The 20,767-nt window shown below is 38.3% G+C and overlaps 1 protein-coding gene across 14 annotated transcripts in view; it reads right to left on the reverse strand.

Annotated features, from left to right (window-relative positions):
* The window catches only part of dlg2 (discs, large homolog 2 (Drosophila)), a 314,419-nt gene that overhangs the window by 39,694 nt on the left and 253,958 nt on the right, over nt 1–20,767 (reverse strand). For 9 of the 14 annotated variants that reach the window (XM_051683676.1, XM_051683671.1, XM_051683675.1 and 6 more), the window contains 2 exons: nt 17,727–17,829; nt 14,471–14,515 (listed from right to left, as the gene is read on the reverse strand). In XM_051683676.1, coding sequence (XP_051539636.1) covers nt 14,471–14,515; nt 17,727–17,829 — 148 coding nt within the window. Of the gene's footprint in view, nt 1–711; nt 798–1,973; nt 2,047–14,470; nt 14,516–17,726; nt 17,830–20,767 lie in introns of those variants that run through there. The other 5 variants (XM_051683674.1, XM_051683672.1, XM_051683684.1 and 2 more) reach the window with 3 other exon arrangements.

Raw genomic sequence — 20,767 nt, forward strand, 5'->3', positions numbered from 1 at the left:
TCCTCAGAGTGGTGCAGAGCTCAGACGGAGGATAAGCTCAAAAACCCAAAACAATCCAGACCAGAGGCAAGGAAAGCGCTCAGCCTGAACAAATCCACTTAAATGAAAAGAGACTGCTGAGCCCACATCATCTGACATTAGGACAATCGGGAATATCAAAGAAATATTTGATTTCCTTTTCTTTGCAAAAAGTTGTCTCAAAGTGTACAGAATAACTATTCATCAGGGAAGTTGTCCCTCAAGGCAGCAATATAAAATGACATATCTTGCACACAGTAAAAAAATTGTAAGGCCACTTAAAAAATTGGTATGTGGTGACATCTAAATTAACTGCTTATACTCAAGTCAAAAATAATATTCAATATGATTGAATCAACCAGATTACATTCAGTCACACCAACAAAAGTCAAAATAAATTGTTAGATCAAACAGAAATTACTCCTTGCATCCACCTTTTACAATGCAGTTTGAACATAAATTGGATTTTTCAAAAGTATAACATCCATGCAATCCCAATAAAATCTAACTCTGAACCTTCCAAAAAAACCAAAAAAAAACCACTTTCAACAAACACACACACACATACAGGCACACATGTGCTTGCAAACACACTCTCCCTAGAACAAAAAGGAATCCGCAATACAGCACAGAAACTGAAAAGGATGATGGGTGTAATGAAAAGAAGCATGAATGAAAGAAAGAGAGTCTCACTCTTGAAGATGCTCGTAGACTGCAGCAGCGTGAGAGATTGACCGCTCCCTACATACAAGCAAAGACTGCCACTCTACCATGTCCTCTCCTCTCTCTCTCTCACACACACACTCTCCTCCAGACCAGTTCCTATTGGCTAAACTCTTGAGTGGGTGGAGTTTGTGTCTACCAGCTCTTCCTCCCATAAAGTCATCCAGATCAAAAGCCATGCTGGATTTTCTGTCTTGATGTTGGCTTTGTATTTTTAATCTGCAGTGTATTAGCTCGCTTAAAGGTAAACAAAACACAAATCCTGCAAATATTTTAGCTTGAAAATATTTTAGCTCTCCTTCAAAGCAGGTGGATTCCGCAAGCATATGAAGGGCATTTGTGCACACAAATAGCAAGCTTTTGAAGTAAGCACTTGACAAAATGCGGGTGATATGAGATTGATTATTAACTGCTGACCTGGAGTCAGATGGAAAGGTAAATAAGGACGGTTACAGGTGTGAAGAAAGAGTCTCCCAGAGGACAATGTTCTTTGTCAGATATGATTCTCCTAAAATTCCTTACGAGGAATAAGACAGAAGTACACAGACACAAATGAGAGACATGTTGACAGTAAGAATGCAAACCTATAGAATAAATGTGGATAGCAAAGCACAGATAATTTGATAAAAAATATTTGAGTTAATATTGAAACTGACTTTTGATTGCAGACTTTGCTATCTATCTATCTATCTATCTATCTATATAAACAAAAGAGTTAATTGTCACGTTACCACATGAAGCACATTTTTTTAGGTTAAGGAGAATGATCTGTGAAGCAGGACGCTTAAGCAAAGGAATTTTTTTGATCTCCATTTACTTTCATTGCTGCCTACAAGAAACAATTCTTTGTTATTTTTTACCTAGGAGCTAGTCCGATCCAGTCTAAATTTCTGAGCTCCAAATGTCCCTAAAGTTCCTGTTTGAATTCTAATTCCCAAGTATTCTTCCTCTGATGCTCAAAACAGTAACAAAATCTGCTGCAGATTGAACCTTCCAGACAGATGAAAAGCTTCCTACCTCTGTCTGTCTCAGTGCTATATTTCAAGCAGAGAAATTTGAGGAAGATTACAGGCTATTTGGGATGATGGATTACCGCACATCCAGAAAGAGAGAGCGATTACAAAAATGTACAGTGTACAGCAGACGTACATTCAAAGATTTTGAGCTATGCACAGCTATAACAGGTGCATTCAAATCATCTGTCTTGATTCACCAAATTTGGTTGCGTTTACTGTTTAGAAATGTTGTTTTTTTATTTCTGTGGCAGCTGGTTGTATCCGGGCTGACAGCCGTCCCTGTGCATCACTCATCCACACACAATTGTGTCAGTCAGCATTGAAGTGGTGTCTCTGTTATTACAGGACAGCTTGTTTTGTTTCATTAGCTGCTGTGCGGTAACTCCTTCTTCTAAAACAGCTCCATCTGCAGCAGAGGAAAAGAGCAGCACTGTTCCAGCAGGTAAAATCACCATGTGTGACCTAGAGACGAGGCAGTGTGACATTTCCAGGGGAACAGGGCTGTAAATGAAGCCAACGTCATCTGTAATATGTTAGTGCACATGCGTGTTAAAGCCTTTTGGCTAAACTAACCCTAGCTACACACTGTAGCACCAAGATAGGAAAAAAACTAAACAATGGTGAGTGATAGTCAAGACAATCTAGCTTATGATGTGACAGAGTGTGTGTTTGTGTGTGATTGCTAGGCTAAAAATGACATGCTGCCTTTATGGTTTAGTGTAAATAGGGGCATGATTGTGTGAGCGTGTTTGTGTCTTAATGAAAAAAAAAGTTTTAGGGTTAGGTTTAGGTAAGAGAAAATATAATTAACTAAATATAAAAACAACAGAGGTATATACTTGAAGTCAGAAGTTTACATACACTAAGGTTGAAGTCATTAAAACTCATTTTTTAACCACTCCACAGATTTAATATTAGCAAACTATAGTTTTGGCAAGTCGTTTTGGATGTTGTGCATGACACATGTAATGTTTCCAACAATTGTTTACTGACAGATTGTTTCACTTTTAATTGACTATATCACAAGTCCAGTGGGTCAGAAGTTTACATACACTAAGTTAATTGTGCCTTTAAGCAGCTTGGAAAATTCAAGAAAATGATGTCAAGCCTTTAGGCAACTAGCCAATTAGCTTCTGATAGGCTAATTGGCTAATTGGAGTCAACTGGAGGTGTACCTGTAGATGTAATCAGCCAAGATCTCAGAAAAAAAAAATTGTGGACCGCCACAAGTCTGGTTCATCCTTGGGAGGAATTTCCAAATGCCTGAAGGTACCAAGTTCATCTGTAAAAACAAAAGTACGCAAGTATAAACATTGTAGGACCATGCAGCCATCATAACGCTCAGGAAGGAGACGCATTCTGTCTCCTAGAGATGAATGTAGTTTGGTGTGAAAAGTGCAAATCAATCCCAGAACAACAGCAAAGGACCTTGTGAAGATGCTGGAGGAAACAGGTAGACAAGTATCTATATCCACAGTAAAACGAGTCCTATATCGACATAACTTGAAAGGCTGCTCAGCAAGGAAGAAGCCACTGCTCCAAAACTGCCATAAAAAAGCCAGACTACAGTTTGCAAGTGCACATGGGGACAAAGATCTTACTTTTTGGAGAAATGTCCTCTGGTCTGATGAAACAAAAATTGAACTGTCTGGCCAAAATGACCATCGTTATGTTTGTAGGAAAAAGGGTGAGGCTTGCAAGCCGAAGAACACCATCCCAACCATGAAGCATGGGGGTGGAAACATCATGTTGTGGGGGTGCTTTGCTTCAGGAGGGAGTGGTGACTTCACAAAATAGATGGCATCATGAGGAAGGAAAATTATGTGGACATATTGAAGCAACATCTCAAGACTTCAGCCAGGAAGTTAAAGCTCGGTCTCAAATGGGTCTTCCAAATGGACAATGACCCTAAGCATACCTCCAAAGTTGTGGTAAAATGGCTTAAGGACTACAAAGTCAAGGTATTGGAGCAGCTATCACAAAGCCCTGACCTCTATCCGATAGAAAATTTGTGGGCAGAACTGAAAAAGCATGTGCGAGCAAGGAGGCCTACAAACCTGACTCAGTTACACCAGTTCTGTCTGGAGGAATGAGCCAAAATTCCAGCAACTTATTGTGAGAAGCTTGTGGAAGGCTTCCCAAAATGTTTGACCCATGTTAAACAATTTAAAGGCAATGATACCAAATAGTAATAAAGTGTATGTATACATGTGATGAAAGAAATAGAAGCTGAAATACAGTGCATTCGGAAAGTATTCACAGCACTTCACTTTTTCCACATTTTGTTATGTTACAGCCTTATGCCAAAATGGATTAAATACATTATTTTCCTCAAAATTCTACAAACTATACCCCATAATGACAACGTGAAAGAAGTTTGTTTGAAATCTTTGCAAATTTATAAAAAAAATAAATAAATAAATAAAAAAAAAAATCACGTACATAAATATTCACAGCCTTTGCTCAATACTTTGTTGAAGCACCTTTGGCAACAATTACAGCCTCAAGTCTTTTTGAGTATGATGCTACAAGCTTGGCACACCTATTTTTGGGAAGTTTTTCCCATTCTTCTTTGCAGGACCTCTCTAGCTCCATCAGGTTGGATGGGGAGCGTCGGTGCACAGCCATTTTCAGATCTCTCCAGAGATGTTCAATCGGGTTCAAGTCTGGGCTCTGGCTGGGCCACTCAAGGACATTCACAGAGTTGTCCCGGAGCCACTCCTTTGTTATCTTGGCTGTGTGCTTAGGGTCATTGTCCTGTTGGAAGATGAACCTTCGCACCAGTCTGAGGTCCAGAGTGCTCTGGAGCAAGTTTTCATCAAGGATGTCTCTGTACATTGCTGCATTCATCTTTCTCTCGATCCTGACTAGTCTCCCAGTTCCTGCCGCTGAAAAACATCCCCACAGCATGATGCTGCCACCACCATGCTTAACTGTAGGGATGGTATTGGCCAGGTGATGAGCGGTGCCTGGTTTCCTCCAGGCATGATGCTTGCCATTCAGGTCAAAGAGTTCAATCTTTGTTTCTCATGGTCTGAGAGTCCTTCAGGTGCCTTTTGGCAAACTCCAGGCAGGCTGTCATGTGCCTTTTACTGAGGAGTGGCTTACATCTGGCCACTCTACCATACAGGCCTGATTGGTGGAGTGTTGCAGAGATGGTTGTTCTTCTGGAAGGTTCTACTCTCTCCATGGAGAAATGCTGGAGCTCTGTCAGAGTGACCATCAGGTTCTTGGTCACCTCCCTGACTAAGGCCCTTCTCCCCCGATCGCTCAGTTTGGCCGGGCAGCCAGCTCTAGGAAGAGTCCTGGTGGTTCCAAACTTCTTCCATTTACAGATGATGGAGGCCACTGTGCTCATTGGGACCTTCAATGCTGCAGAAATTCTTCTGTACCCTTCCCCAGATCTGTGCCTCGATACAATCCTGTCTCGGAGGTCTTCAGACAATTCCTTGGACTTTATGGCTTGGTTTGTGCTCTGACATGCACTGTTAACTGTGAGACCTTATATAGACAGGTGTGTGCCTTTCCAAATCATGTCCAATCAACTGAATTTACCACAGGTGGACTCCAATCAAGTTGTAGAAACATCTCAAGGATGATCAGTGGAAACAGGATGCACCTGAGCTCAATTTTGAGTGTCATGGCAAAGGCTGTGAATACTTATGTACATGTGATTTTTTTCTTTTTAATAAATTTGCAAAGATTTCAAACAAACTTCTTTCACGTTGTCATTATGGGGTATTGTTTGTAGAATTTTGAGGAAAATAATTAATTTAATCCATTTTGGAATAAGGCTGTAAGATAACAAAATGTGGAAAAATTGAAGTACTGTGAATACTTTCCGGATGCACTGTAAATCATTCTCTCTACTATTATTCTGACATTTCACATTCTTAAAATAAAGTAGTGATCCTAACTGACCTAAGACAGGGAATATTTTCTACAATTAAATGTCAGGAATTGTGAAAAACTGAGTTTAAATGTATTTGGCTAAGGTGTATGTAAACTTCTGACTTCTGAAGTCCCCACCATGATAGAAAAAAACAAACAAATGTCTGTGTGCAATCAGCTGTCTGAGCAAGATAGTCCAGCCTGATCTCTTGAAAATGATATGACTGTGGCAACATTTTTGTAAAATGATTTTTCCTGTTGCCAGTTTTAAATCAACAAAACCTACCTCCTAACCCTAAACCTTGAACCTAAACCTAACCGATAGTGTCATAAAACACAAATGTGAGATGAAAAACTGAATTGCTGGAGCAACCTCGTAAATTTCTAGTGATTTTGACACTTCCAACTCACGTGTCAACTCGCATGCTTTTAATGACTCACATCACAAGTGCAATGATTGTTGTTGAGCTACCTTGCAATTTAACTGCATTTGAACAAGCTTGTAAATTTACTTGGTTACGTAATGCTATCATAAAAATGCATCTCCTTACACTGTTGTAAAAGTGTTTTGTTGTCATAGCATTGTGTGAAGTACAGGGTTTCTGAACAAGTGTTTATTAACTGATAATCTGCTGTTTTACTCGTGATTTGTGTGAAAGTGAGTAAAATTCATGGTTGTTGTAGTGCCTCTAGTGTTCATTTCACCAGGAAACCACCAGGATACAGTCCATACATGAGCCATGTAAAAATCAGTTCGCAAAAATGAAGATATAGTGACGTGATTCTCGAGACCAGGTTAAGATGGTCATGCATGACATGTTTAGCTTTTTAGCCAGTGACTGTGTGTCCCACACCAGTATCAGCCTATATGCTGATACACTGGCGAATCCAAGCACAGTACAGCTCAGCTACTGACCCGTTTCACGTGATGTCACTGTATGACCATGCCACCATGTTTGTGACCAAAATTCCATATACCTTCAATGTGCTGCATTGTGGGATGTGACAAAAGCCTTCTTCGTGAATTAAAAACAGCTCTTACATTCATACAGATGGGATTATCACAGACGGTTTTTAATACTGTGACTAAATCAGACCAGAAAACAACACAAAACATTTGTAACTTCTGAATGAGAGATGTTTACGGTGATGTACCAGTGGGCATGTGTACTCGCCAGTCACCCATCAGACCCACTGCCGTATGGAAAGTTCAATTTGGCAATATTTGTTTTGTCTTCAGACCTGTATGAACTTTTCCTGGGACTTGGCATGGATCAAAAGGAATTTTCTCAGGTGTTTTTCCATTCACTGTCATTGTTTTCTTCCACTTGATGGAGATTTTCCTTGTGCCTCCTTGAAACTTCTTTAACGTGGCCAGGACCAACGCCGGAGCATGTTCAAGGGGGACCAACCCGAGCGAAATTACCAAGGAGGAGCACCCCCAGGTCCGACAAAGAGATAAACAGTTCCACCCTAAAAATAAAAAAGCCCCCCCCTTTAATTCAGAAGAGCAGTGAGCGGTGCTTCCAAATGCAAAACTATCCGCTTCAGTGCAAGCGTGTTCTGTGTCCTTGTCGGGGAGTTGTCATGCATTTTCTAGGTGGTTGCTAGGTGGTTGTTAAGAGTCAGCCCCTAAGTCTCGATCATATTCTGGATCCATATTCTGGATCATTCATGTCCCTAGCACAAATGGTGCATTACGTGCTGAAGTTTAATACTTAGGGATAGGAGTTTCGAAAAACCACATGCCCAAAGTAAACCAACAGTATGAGCAAAAGTAATAGTGATGCTTGTCTTAGCTAGCTCCCAACAAAAACCATGCTTAACAGTGATGGCACTAAAATGTATGACAACACCATTATGATTATTCCCCATAGAGAGATAACTTTGTGTGACCTTACAAATGCTTATCAGAAGGTTAAACTAATTAAACCATTTCAGTTTTTCCACAGTCCATGACACAACAGCCAGAACACAATTATAAATTAGTCTCTAAAATCCCACTCTGTGAATGTTGCCCTTTAAATTAGCGGCACCATAAAATTACAGTACTGCATGAATGTGGTCAGATCTGTCAGAACAATGTATCAAGTGTACTGTGGAGACTCTCCAAAAAAGATTCATTTTCTCTGGAACCTCTTTAGATGTTTGGGCTTCATAAAAAAGAATGAGAAGTGAGTAGCATGGAGGTTAGTCATAAATCAGACAGGAAATATTACAGTAAAATATGACTCATTCATAGAGCTTTGGGTATCCAGCAAAATGATTAATGACTATTTGTGTCCCCAACCACAGACTGCATGCTCACACACATACAGTACATACACAAACATTAGGCAATACACTTTGTGATGGAAACAAAGTTTTACCAGGCATTGCATATTTATGGGAACTGCAGACTAGTAGATGGTTAATGCGTCAAAAGGCAGGTTTATTAAAATTCTGTCATTAGGAGCCGTCTCTGTTCCTTTTTATCAGCTTGTGTGTGTATGTATGTATTTAGATTTAGTTTAAGAACAAAATCATCCCCAAAGGTGAGCTAAGTCTGACAAACCCTGTGTACAGGGTTCCCTCGGGTGTTCTTGGACCATCATTGGCTGTCTGGCTGTCTGTTGAGTTTAGTGTATACATGCTGGTGATGTCATAATGTCCCCACCAGTGGCCTCAATCCTGTCTACCAGAATGCCACACTAACAATCACATACACAAGCACTCATACACACAAAGATGAAAATGTCAGCCTTTTCAAGACCTGTTGTTCTCTGTTTCAAAATGCCAGCTAAAAACTGCCGTCTGTTTTGAGAGCGCACAATTTCAGTCAGCTAGCACTGAGGGACAGCCATTACCGTACTTTTGTAGTGATGCTGCTGAAAGCAAGAAACTAAATAATACTGCAATTCTTTCTCTGATGGGAGATCAACATGTGTGTCTCTGTGTGTGTGTTTCTGTGTATAACCTATTACCATGTGCTCTGCCAGTCATTACCAGGTTTCAGGAAGTGTATGCTGTACCCGAGGGCACTCTGATAAAATCAGGTGTAATTGGGTTTCCCAGAGATGTTACACAAGCTATTCAATGCTGTCCAACCATGGTTAAATGATCTCTGCCCATTTCCCTGCATTCACTCTACCTGTTCTGTCTAATGATATGGTGGATATACATAGCGACCTTTATATCTATCCAGACAATTTGCATCACATGCATCAGAGGCAAAATCCCTCTGCTTTAGCTTAATATTATCAAAAAACTAATTTTCCTTTATCTTTGATTTACTATGTAAAGAGTTACTATGTGTTACAGGGGTGTTCACAAAGGATGCATTATTGCATCTGCCTGTGCTATTTTTTTAATTGTTGATGTGTGTAAATGTGCAATATGGACATTTTGACCATTATGACACATCTCTCTTTTTTGTTATTTATTTATTATTATTGTTTTTTTTTTTTTTTTTTTGGCGTGACACACAATGAGCAGCACGTTTTTATGACGCCATGTCAAGTTAAAAAGTTAATCTTTTAAAACAGGGTCTTGAGCTTCCTGTATTGTGTTCCATTCAGCTGTACTGTACCTAGTTGTTTCTGAATGCAAGAATGCATCCTGTGTGAGTGTGAATGGCCCCTTTTTCATTTAACATTATTACATTCTATATACTAAAAATGCGAAGAGTCCATTTACATAGAAGTCTTAGCAAAAAATTGCCTGTGTTAATTTCAGGTCAGAGACAGGGTGTAAAATAGTCTTTCATAACAAAATCATGCAAGAAACCTTCACAAACATTATAAAATGGAGGGAAAAAAGAAAATGATAAATAAAAAATAAAAAATCTGAGATGGCCCACTCCACTCATTTCATTTATCTGCTAAGAATGAATTTCTGGAATAAGGGTGTTAAAAATAAACACATTCACCAATTTTTTTTTTTATTTGGCAGACTGAAGAACTTCAATCTCAGCTTGATTATAATATTTCTTGATTATCAATCTGTCTTACAGTGGCCGCATGCAATCATTTTATTTTTGAGGGGCACCAGTGGCACCAGTTCTGACTCACTTGGTGCATAAGACTTGACCAAACTTTTTAACTACTTTGTAGTTCTTTATATAAGTATAACACAGTGTTCTAAACAGACATGACACCACAACAGAGTTTTTGTCCTAACAAAATGCAACAGTGACATGCAATGAGTTACAGGGCATTCTATTTTTGGAATGGTTTCTACTTCTAGGACATCGTGCCTGGTGTGGACAGACAGATTACTTGTCGCTGGAATCTTATCGTGTCGTGTCCAGTCAGGACAAGGTTTAAGGCAGAATAATCTAGCGGTACAGCTACTGAAAGTTGCGACTTGCTTGGACTGACAGAATTTAGACATATGCTTGATTTTTAGACAAACAACCTTTTTTTTTTTACCAACAATAATCATGCAAAGATTTTCTTTTTTGGAAGATGCTTTTGAAATCCATTTGACTTAAAAATTTGAGGGGCCAATTTGAATGGGTATGAGGCTTCTGCTGTTTTAAGTATTTTAGGAATTGATTTTCCTTGTGTTACTACCCAGCAAGGAAGTCTTATTGCACCCTTTGGAAAGCCAATCTCAGCAGTCCCACAACACCCCTGCAGAAAGTGCAAGCTTGCATTTACCTCCACAACTTAATGAGCTCTACCTCCCCAGAATCAATCCTGAGACCATCAGGGGAATCGGATTGAGCCATAGAGAAAAAAGCAGCCGAGCTGGAACCACGGCTCTGTGACTAAATACTCATAACGCTGACTATAAAGAATGCATTGTGAAAGCACCTCAGTTTCATCTATACAAAACAGTTTTGCATTGTGGATGCACAGCTATATCACAAACAGAGGAAATAGCCATTACGATAAAATATTAATGGCAAGAGAATCGATTACTGTGGAGCAACAATAGACCTAACAAAGGTTCAATATTATCATCCTACTCAGCCATAATGCAGGAAATAATGCAAAGGCTGAGAGAAAATTGGAAGTTTCTGGTTCTGGAAGAGAACAGAATATCAAAACTCGCCTTGAGCTGCAGGAACCTCTGCTCTACTCTCCCTGCTCTAGAAACCTCTGACAGCTCTTTCTCCTGCAGCCATCTGAATAAAAAGCATCCTCACCTCCTCCATCTGCTATAGTAACCTTCAAGTCTTTATTTTTTGATGGGGAATACTTAGCTGCTCACAAGCCATAATGATTCTTCTGTGTTTCAGTGTACCCCATAAAACTTCAGCCCCTCTAAGCTCTTGCCTGAAGGAGATCAGCACCTTAAAGACCCCATGAAATCAAAATTTCAGCTGCATCTGGGGGAAACAGAGTGCTTGTTTTATTTGTGATTTCTTTGTCTTATGACTTTTTTTGCAGTTTATATTTATGCAGTAACACAATGATAACGTGACTGATGTACTAGGGTATGTCGTCATGAATCATAGACCCTCCCCTCGAAATCCGAACACAAGTGGTCACGCATTTGAGTGACCAGGTGTAAACAGCGACACGTCTCACCTGACATGTGATTTTAATATCAGGTGTAAACGGGGTCTATGTCTCTCCTACATATATCTAACTCATCTTTATAGGATCTCATCTACTGATAAAATATGGATGAGTACAACATACAACATTCAAAGCTTTACATGGTCTTGCCCCCTCATACATCACTGATCTCGTCATCCCGCTCACTCAGGTCATCTGATTTGGGCCTATTATTCATTCCACGTTGCAAGCTGACCTCACTAGGTGGTAGGGCTTTTTGCACACTTGCCCCTTTGCTTTGGAACTCTATTCCTCAGTCTCTCCGTGATCACACCTCCATACATGATTTCAAAATCAATCTCAAAACCCATCTCTTTGACCTATGCTTCTCTGACTCTTAAACTGGTTATTTATTTATTTATTATAATGGGTATTAATTGCTAAAATGTGACTGGCTAAAATGGGATCATCCTTCTCTACAGTCATTACAATGATAATGAGCTTAACATGAATAATGTACAGTCTTAGCAAGCTCAGTGTGATTACAGCTGACCTATGCTATCTTAAAAAGAAATATGAACCCCAGACTGATGAGGAATAGCAGAGGATCATATAGTATAAGAAAGACATTTGGCTACTATAAGAAACCATTATGAATCAATTATATTCCAGAAAATTTTTTTTTTGTAATATCACAGGGCATGTGTTATATTATGTTATGTCTGCTTTTCTAATTTAAAGATACTTAATCACATTACACTCAATATGATCTAATACACTCAAGTGTATGCATTAAAGACATTTATACAGAATTTCTTGAGTGCGATTCCATTTACATATCTGCAAAATTCTGCTGCATTGAGTGTACACTTTAGGAAACAGGACCAGATGTAGAGTGTGTTTGTGTAAGTGGGCTAACATGCAACCATACTGCAAGTTTGTTGTGTGTGTTTTGGGAAGGGGTGTTAGTTTTTAGCAGGGGGCATCAGGAAGTGTTGAGAACAGGAGAAAGGCAAAGGAGGAAAAGGAGGTGAGAGGCTGAGACAGCGAGCAGTGCAGAAAGACAGGCTTGGCAGCTGACCCTGCTCCCGCCCAGTTGATTAATTAAATAAATAAAAATAAAAATCCCATGTACTTTAAATTTGGAGATTTTTGACTTTAATCCATGTCTGTTAGCTTTGATGCCATTTACATCCTACTTTACCGTCCTTCAGATGAGACGTTAAACCGAGGTCCTGACTCTCTGTTGTCATTAAAAAGCACTTTTCGTCAAAGAGTAGGGGTGTAGTCCTGGCCAAATTCCCCCCATTGGCCCTTCTCAATCATGGCCTCCTAATAATCCCCATCCATAAACTGGCTCTACAACTCTACTCTCTCCTCACCATCAATAGCTAGTGTGTGGTGAGTGTACTGGCGCACTATGGCTGCCGTTGCATCATCCAGGTGGATGCTGTACACTGGTGGTGGTTGAGGAGAGTCCCTTGTTCACTGTGTTAAGCGATTTGAGTGTAGTGTCTGAAAAAGCACTATATAAAATGCAAACATTCATTATTCCTAAAAGTTGACAAATGTAACTTTTAGCAGATAGGGCCTATATGCATTTAAAATTGACAGTCTTTCTCTTCCAGGAAAATGGAACATTGATGACTGATCCTGCATGCATGGGCAAATACAAATTTTGTTTCAATAAAATGTCCCCTCCCTCTAATACCACCTGCCTCCGATTATCAACAACAGCAAATCATGGATCATAGCCTATTGGCTATTTTTATTTTTTATTTTTTTAAAGGCACAAGCCCTTCGATATGTCCTGCCCAAACTTCCAGTATCAGTAGGACATATTTCAACACTGGAAATAAAACTGTACTTTCTGGGGTGTTTAATGCTTTATAAAGGCTAAGCTAAAATATTAAGTTAACTCTAATATTTTGTCAAGTAACTCTATAAAATAATAATACCCACTGTTCTATATTGAAATGTGTAATTAATCTGAATCATTCCCTCCATGCTCAGTTATAAATATTAAATCAAAATCTAATATTTATGATTAATTGCTTGTGTTTGTATTTTTCCTCATTTGTAAGTCCCTTTGCACAAAAACTATTAAATGAATAAATATATGTAGCATCCCCAAGGATTCATTTGTAACATCTGTCTGTGTATGCATAGTACTGTATAGCAGCCGTCTTGTGTTTAACGGGTGGGTTAAAGCCAAACACACACACAAAAACAGGAGCCGAGAAATTCATCACGTGAGGCAGCAGGCAGGGGAAACAGAAAGGTGCACGCAGGATTATCAGGAGAGCAAGGTCTCTCTCTGTCCCGTCCCCTGAACAAGAGGCCCATGGTCAGAGCCGCCACTGAGGCAAGAATGAGACCACATTCCACAGCCAGACTGCACAGAGTTAGACCTGTTTCACACTGCAGAGTAACTACAACAGCTGGCTCGCTGTGTGCTTTCACTATGGCAGCATCTCTGATACCTAATAGATCTGTATCTCTATAAGGAAAAATGATTTCTGTGATTTCTGGATAAACAGATTAATAACATTTAATTACATGAGGAGGGTGTACTTCTAAATACGAATTAATCTACATGGAATGGCACCCAAACCGGGGGGTTTGTCTTTGTCAAACAATGGGCAAGATCACTCCAGTATTGCTTCATAAAAGCCTATTTTGCAAAAGATTGATTTATAGTGAGTTTTTTAACATATTTTCAGCATGAATTCAGTGTTAATTTTTACACAGTTCTTTGTTTGTCTTTTGACAAAAATGTCCTTTACTTTGGTGAATATTTTGTCATGTCATATTAATTAATTTTTCAGTCTTACTCTGAAAAAAGGGATGCAATTTTAATCAAATAAATATTTTACTTAACTAATACAGTATATACACATTTTTATTTATTAATATATTTTAATACGTTTATGGATTTGTATGTTTATTTTATATTAATATATTCATTATATATTAATTTTCATAAATTCTAATGTTTTAATGTGCAAATTGACAATTCACGTTCTGCTTAGACGGAAATCTGTAACCTTTTAACAGACACCAAAATAAATACATGCTACTTTTATGTGCGGTGTGAAACAGGTCTTAGACAGAACCTGAGCTCTAGAGGTCTGGTCCTGAACCCAGTGCCTTCAGATCAAAGTTTTCCAACTCTCCTGGAGTTCTCAAATCCTCATGGGAATGTATAACAAAGGGCTGAACATTATGCAACTATAGTAGTGGAGTCTATAAAGCTTTGGATGTGGTTCACTAGTTCTGTGCAGTCTGTCAGTGTGGTACTGCTCTTGACCCAGGTGCTGATCACATGGCACAAACCTGCAGTTGGAGGCGGCGCCCGGCGTGGAGAGCACAGGGCAAGTTCTGACGGGTGAGAAAAGAGAGGACATATCAGTACACACCTGACCACATGGCCACATCTGTCTCTCTCACCTTATTAAAGACTGTATACACATGAGCACACACCTCCAGCTCATGTTATGCACACCTCATAAACCGTTTAGCGTACAGTTATACGGAAGGTATGATCGTTTATAATATCCTTAGCTTGTTTTCTGTGTAGCCACTATTTAAAGGTGAAGTGTGCAATTTCTGCACTACAAGCGGCACCAAATGGTTTTTAAACACATTTTCCGTACACTCTTCCTGTATTTCATTGGTCAACCAAACAGATAGTTCCGCCCCAAATTACAACATTGGTTGAGCCAATCTTGTCGTGTGGGGCTAGACCAGATGCTCAAACAAAAAGAGCAATGTTTTCATAGTGCCACATAGCGCATTGAGTTCAACATGCTACAAGTGTTCATTTTTATGCAGTTGTTTGTTTTAGCCATAGTTTTAGTCTTTGATGAATATGTCTTTTAAATTTAGTCAATATTTCGTCAAATCATATAAAAGAATTTTAGTCAGTTTTACACTCCGGGAAAAAAAAAATGCCTATAATTTTTGTCAATGAAAATGACATTTTAGTTGAAAATGATGTGCAAAATGACAAAACTTGGCTCAAACTGTTACTGACTAGTGCATTGTTAATATCTTGCTTTTTGTGTTATCATCATATTTTCATCAAAAGTATGTTTTAATTAAAATAATAACTATTGTCATGACGTGTCTTTTTCATCTCATCTATGTTATTTTCATTGACTTTGACACAACCTGATTTCTAGAAGTCAATGTTTAAATAGCACCACAGAACCAGACTATTTACACTTTTCTGAAAATATGTGAATGACAGCATTGCAAACAAATGTATGAAATTTACAACTTACAAACAGCTTACTTATAGTTGCGGCTGCAAATTAAGCTGGTATGGGAAAAAATATTTACAAATATATATATATATACACACACACAGAATACATTAACCCTCCTATTGCATTCAGAATCTGCATACACCTTTTGCATTAGCGGGTCAATTTTGACCCGGTGGAATTTAAGCTTATAAAACAATTCATAACCCAATGGTTTTTTATCTCAAACCATATTGTAATTCATTATTAACTTCTTAACTGTTCATACACGTTAACAGACAAATATAAATGTTATTATGTAGCATGCTATTTCTTTTTAAATTACAAAATTGAGAAATTCTTTGACATTTCAAAATTTACTTAACATTAACTACAGCTAAACCAGTGTGATGCGTGTGAAGACATATTTTTTTTAAGGTTTGTATAATTTCTTTTGAATATAACATTATGTAAAATGTATATATATATATCTAATCAGAGAATTAGTAGTAATTTTAATGAATTTCCAATTAAATTATAATTAATAACTGCTCAAAACACCTCAGTAGTCTGTGAAAATCTGTGAAAGCCAACATATTGTTTTTCTAAGGCTACATCTACATTCATTCCATTTTTGAAACGCTCTCCATCCACACAGCCATTTTCAAGCGTTTTCCTTAAGTTAACTCTTGTCCACACTGAAACGTCTGAAGACGCTTAAATCCCCTTACTGCGCATGCGAATCGCCTTTGCATGTACGGTCTGAAACGCAACTGTCCTCAGTTTTCGCTGACAAAACAGCTTCTCAGTGTGGACGGAAGGCCAAAACTGAGTGAAAAAGATGCGTCTTCAAACGAAAACGTGTTAGTGTGGACGTGGCCTAATTAAACAACATCAAATAAACTGTTCATCACAACTATACAATATCAGTACTACTTTTCAATATTTTTTAACAAAATCTATTTTGTTTACTTGCATGGACTGCCGAATGTTAATGTGTGAGTATGCTGCAAGCTGGTTCATTATTAGATCATTCTGAGTGGCTCAACAAATGGCATGAGGTCGGGCTGGACCATCAGTTTTGCCAAAAAAAAGATGAAAAAAAGAAAAAAGGTTGCAGTGTAAAACGTGGACTTTTCCACTTTCAAGCCTTATTTAGCTTGAATTTTTCTCTTGCCACACACCTTTTAGACAGTGGTTCCTTTCGATTTACTGTATTTTATTTGTTGTTTGTTACATCTGTTATGTCTGTTTTGTGTGTGTGAGTCTGTATGTGTTTGTGTGTGCATGTTTGTAGACAAGATGCAGTCCCATCTGGAGACAAAAAAAAAAAAACAAGTGTGTGTGAGAGCATGGGAAAGATGCAAGTATTACCTAAATGTAATTAAAGTATTTTTAAGAAATAATTTAAGAAAAAAATCTGCATATTATCATGTGTAAAGCCACAGTTGATGCCCGGGTCAAAACTGACCTGCAAATGCAAAAAAAATTTACAATTTGTTTTAAATGGTTATATCTCTTAAACATAAAAAAAAACAAACAACAAAATTTTTTTTTGATGTCAGAAAGTTTGGTTCCTGTACTAAAAACTATGTGGTATTTAAAAATTATTTAATTTAACCTCTCCCTGGTCAAAAATGACCCAAACGCAATAGGAAGGTTAATATGTGTACATATATTAAAATGTACAATAATATAATATAATAATATACAACATAATATTAATAAATAGCAGCACCAAACACATCTAACGTCCCTTTGCCCCATCCCCATCCCCATCTTCCACTTTTTGGCAAAACTGATAGTCCAGCCCCAACCTCATGCTATTTCTTGAGCCACTCTGTTTACACTCTTACAGGAAGTAAAACTACAAATGGATTACTTAAATATATGCATATTAAACTGCAACTGTAGGATAGAAGAAAATATTCTAATGGAAAAATTGCACACTTCACCTTATTTCTAAAGAAATTAAAAATAAAATGAGCCAGTGAAATCATGTATTCGAAAATGTGTTTTCTCTTGGTGAATCCAGGACTACAGTAATGCATCAGACCTCATCTGTATGAGTCAGTGTCACTGGAATCCAGAGCAGCCAAACCTCTAATTGACATTTATCAAGCATGGCAACTCAACACTCCAAGGGCACATGGGCTATTCTGTAAGAGTCAGTAGAAATAAAAGAGCACACCGGGCTGCTCTTGGCCCAAAAACGTCTGAGTGAGTTGTGTTTCTGCCCTGCCTGCAGCTAAAGGTGACCTCTGCACTCTCAGTGGCTTCGTGATTAAGGGTCATGTGACCCTCAGCGACTGTGTTAGGTTAGGGGGGAACTGATGGACACTCACCCTCGGGCCGGTATTGGGCGATGATGGTTACCGTCTGTCCCGCCCCTTTCAGTGCAGCTGCTGCCTGTTCATGAGTGGCACCACGCAGATCGATTCCATTTACCTGTAACCAATCACAGTAATGGATGTTACATCAACATCATCTGTAAAGGATGTTAAAAAGCATGTCATCAATACCATTTACCTGAAATACAAGCTAAATCACCATCAAGAACAATGCAAGTCTTGCTGTGAATTTGCCATTTAAAGGAATAGTTCACCCAAAAAAATTATAACATTCTCTTTATTTACTCACCCTTATGTCTCAAACTTGTATGACTTTTCTTTTTTTTTCAGCAGAACACAAACGAATGATCGTTCCAAGGAGACTGAAGATGTCAAGATTTATAGTGAAAAAGGAGTACAATTTTGGTCTGCTCTCACCCAAAACCGATCGTATTGCTTCAGAAGACATGGATTAAAACACTTGAGTCGTTTGGATTACCTTTATGCTGCCTTTATGTCCTTTTAGAGCTTAGAAGTGTTGGTCCCCATTGACTTGCATTGTATGTACTGAATACAGTATTTTCACATCATATCTCCATCAAAATATCTTTGTTTGTGTTCCGAACAAATCATGAGAGTTTGAGATGGCATAATGGTGAGTAAATGAGTGAATTATTTTTGAGTGAACTATTCCTTTAACAGTTTCACACAAAGCCCGTATGTATGTCAAAATATGAGCTTAGAGCAAGAGAATGGCACAAGGGTTTGCCAGAACGCTATATTTTTAAATAGAGTGACACATTTCTTACTAACTCCACAGAATCTGGAAGCAAATGTACAGGTGCATCTCATTAAATTAGAATGTCGTGGAAAAGTTCATTATTCCAGTAATTCAACTCAAATTGTGAAACTCGTGTATTAAATAAATTCAATGCACACAGACTGAAGTAGTTTAAGTCTTTGGTTCTTTTAATTGTGATGATTTTGGCTCACATTTAACAAAAACCCACCAATTCACTATCTCAAAAAATTAGAATACATCATAAGACCAATAAAAAAAAAAAAACATTTTTAGTGAATTGTTGGCCTTCTGGAAAGTATGTTCATTTACTGTATATGTGCTCAATACTTGGTAGGGGCTCCTTTTTCTTTAATTACTGCCTCAATTCGGCGTGGCATGGAGGTGATCAGTTTGTGGCACTGCTGAGGTGGTATGGAAGCCCAGGTTTCTTTGACAGTGGCCTTCAGCTCATCTGTATTTTTTGGTCTCTTGTTTCTCATTTTCCTCTTGACAATACCCCATAGATTCTCTATGGGGTTCAGGTCTGGTGAGTTTGCTGGCCAGTCAAGCACACCAACACCATGGTCATTTAACCAACTTTTGGTGCTTTTGGCAGTGTGGGCAGGTGCCTAATCCTGCTGGAAAATGAAATCAGCATCTTTAAAAAGCTGGTCAGCAGAAGGAAAGCATGAAGTGCTCCAAAATTTCTTGGTAAACAGGTGCAGTGATTTTGGTTTTCAAAAAACACAATGGACCAACACCAGCAGATGACATTGCACCCCAAATCATCACAGACTGTGGAAACTTAACACTGGACTTCAAGCAACTTGGGCTATGAGCTTCTCCACCCTTCCTCCAGACTCTAGTACCTTGGTTTCCAAATGAAATACAAAACTTGCTCTCATCTGAAAAGAGGACTTTGGACCACTGGGCAACAGTCCAGTTCTTCTTCTCCTTAGCCCAGGTAAGACGCCTCTGACGTTGTCTGTGGTTCAGGAGTGGCTTAACAAGAGGAATATGACAACTGTAGCCAAATTCCTTGACACATCTGTGTGTGGTGGCTCTTGATGCCTTGACCCCTGCCTCAGTCCATTCCCTGTGAAGTTCACCCAAATTCTTGAATCGATTTTGCTGGACAATCCTCATAAGGCTGCGGTTCTCTCGGTTGGTTGTGCATCTTTTTCTTCCACACTTTTTCCTTCCACTCAACTTTCTGTTAACATGCTTGGATACAGCACTCTGTGAACAGCCAGCTTCTTTGGCAATGAATGTTTGTGGCTTACCCTACTTGTGAAGGGTGTCAATGATTGTCTTCTGGACAACTGTCAGATCAGCAGTCTTCCCCATGATTGTGTAGCCTAGTGAACCAAACTGAGAGACCATTTTGAAGGCTCAGGAAACCTTTGCAGGTGTTTTGAGCTGATTAGCTGATTGGCATGTCACCATATTCTAATTTTTTGAGATAGTGGGTTTTTGAATTGGTGGGTTTTTGTTAAATGTGAGACAAAATCATCACAATTAAAAGAACCAAAGACTTAAACTACTTCAGTCTGTGTGCATTGAATTTATTTAATACACGAATTTCACAATTTGAGTTGAATTACTGAAATAAATGAACTTTTCCATGACATTCTAATTTATTGAGATGCACCTGTATGTAATATACACTACCATTCAAAAGTTTGGGATCACTTGCCTGAAATGTTTCTTATGATTTTAAAAACCTTTTGATCTGAAGGCGTATGCTTAAATGTTTGAAATTAATTTTGTAGACAAAAATATAATTGTGCCAACATATTAATTTAATTACAAAACTAACATTTTATAAAAATAAAAAAAATAAAAAAAGTTTTTGAAATGGATGACTTCCAATAATTAAGAAAAGCAGCCACTAAGTGCCCAACATATAGATGGGAACTCCTTTAATACTGTTAAAAAAGCATCCCAGGGTGATACCTCAAGAAGTCGGTTGAGCAAATGTCAAGGGTACATTTCTGCAAAATCTAGGCAAAGTGTGGCCACTTTGAAGATGCTAAAATATAAAATAGTTTTGATTTATTTTGGATTTCTTTAGTCACAACATAATTCTCATATTTCCATTTCTATTATTCCATAGTTTTGATGACTTTACTATTATTCTAAAATGTGAAAGAAAAAAAAAAAATAACGAATCAGTATGTGACCCTAAACTTTTGAACGGTAGTGTACTTACAAAAGACATTTAACAAAGATGTCAACAAACACTAAATAAACACTGTTAGTGAAACAGTGTTTC

The sequence above is a fragment of the Myxocyprinus asiaticus genome, chromosome 42 (assembly GCF_019703515.2).
Source record: "Myxocyprinus asiaticus isolate MX2 ecotype Aquarium Trade chromosome 42, UBuf_Myxa_2, whole genome shotgun sequence".
Lineage (NCBI taxonomy): Eukaryota > Metazoa > Chordata > Actinopteri > Cypriniformes > Catostomidae > Myxocyprinus > Myxocyprinus asiaticus.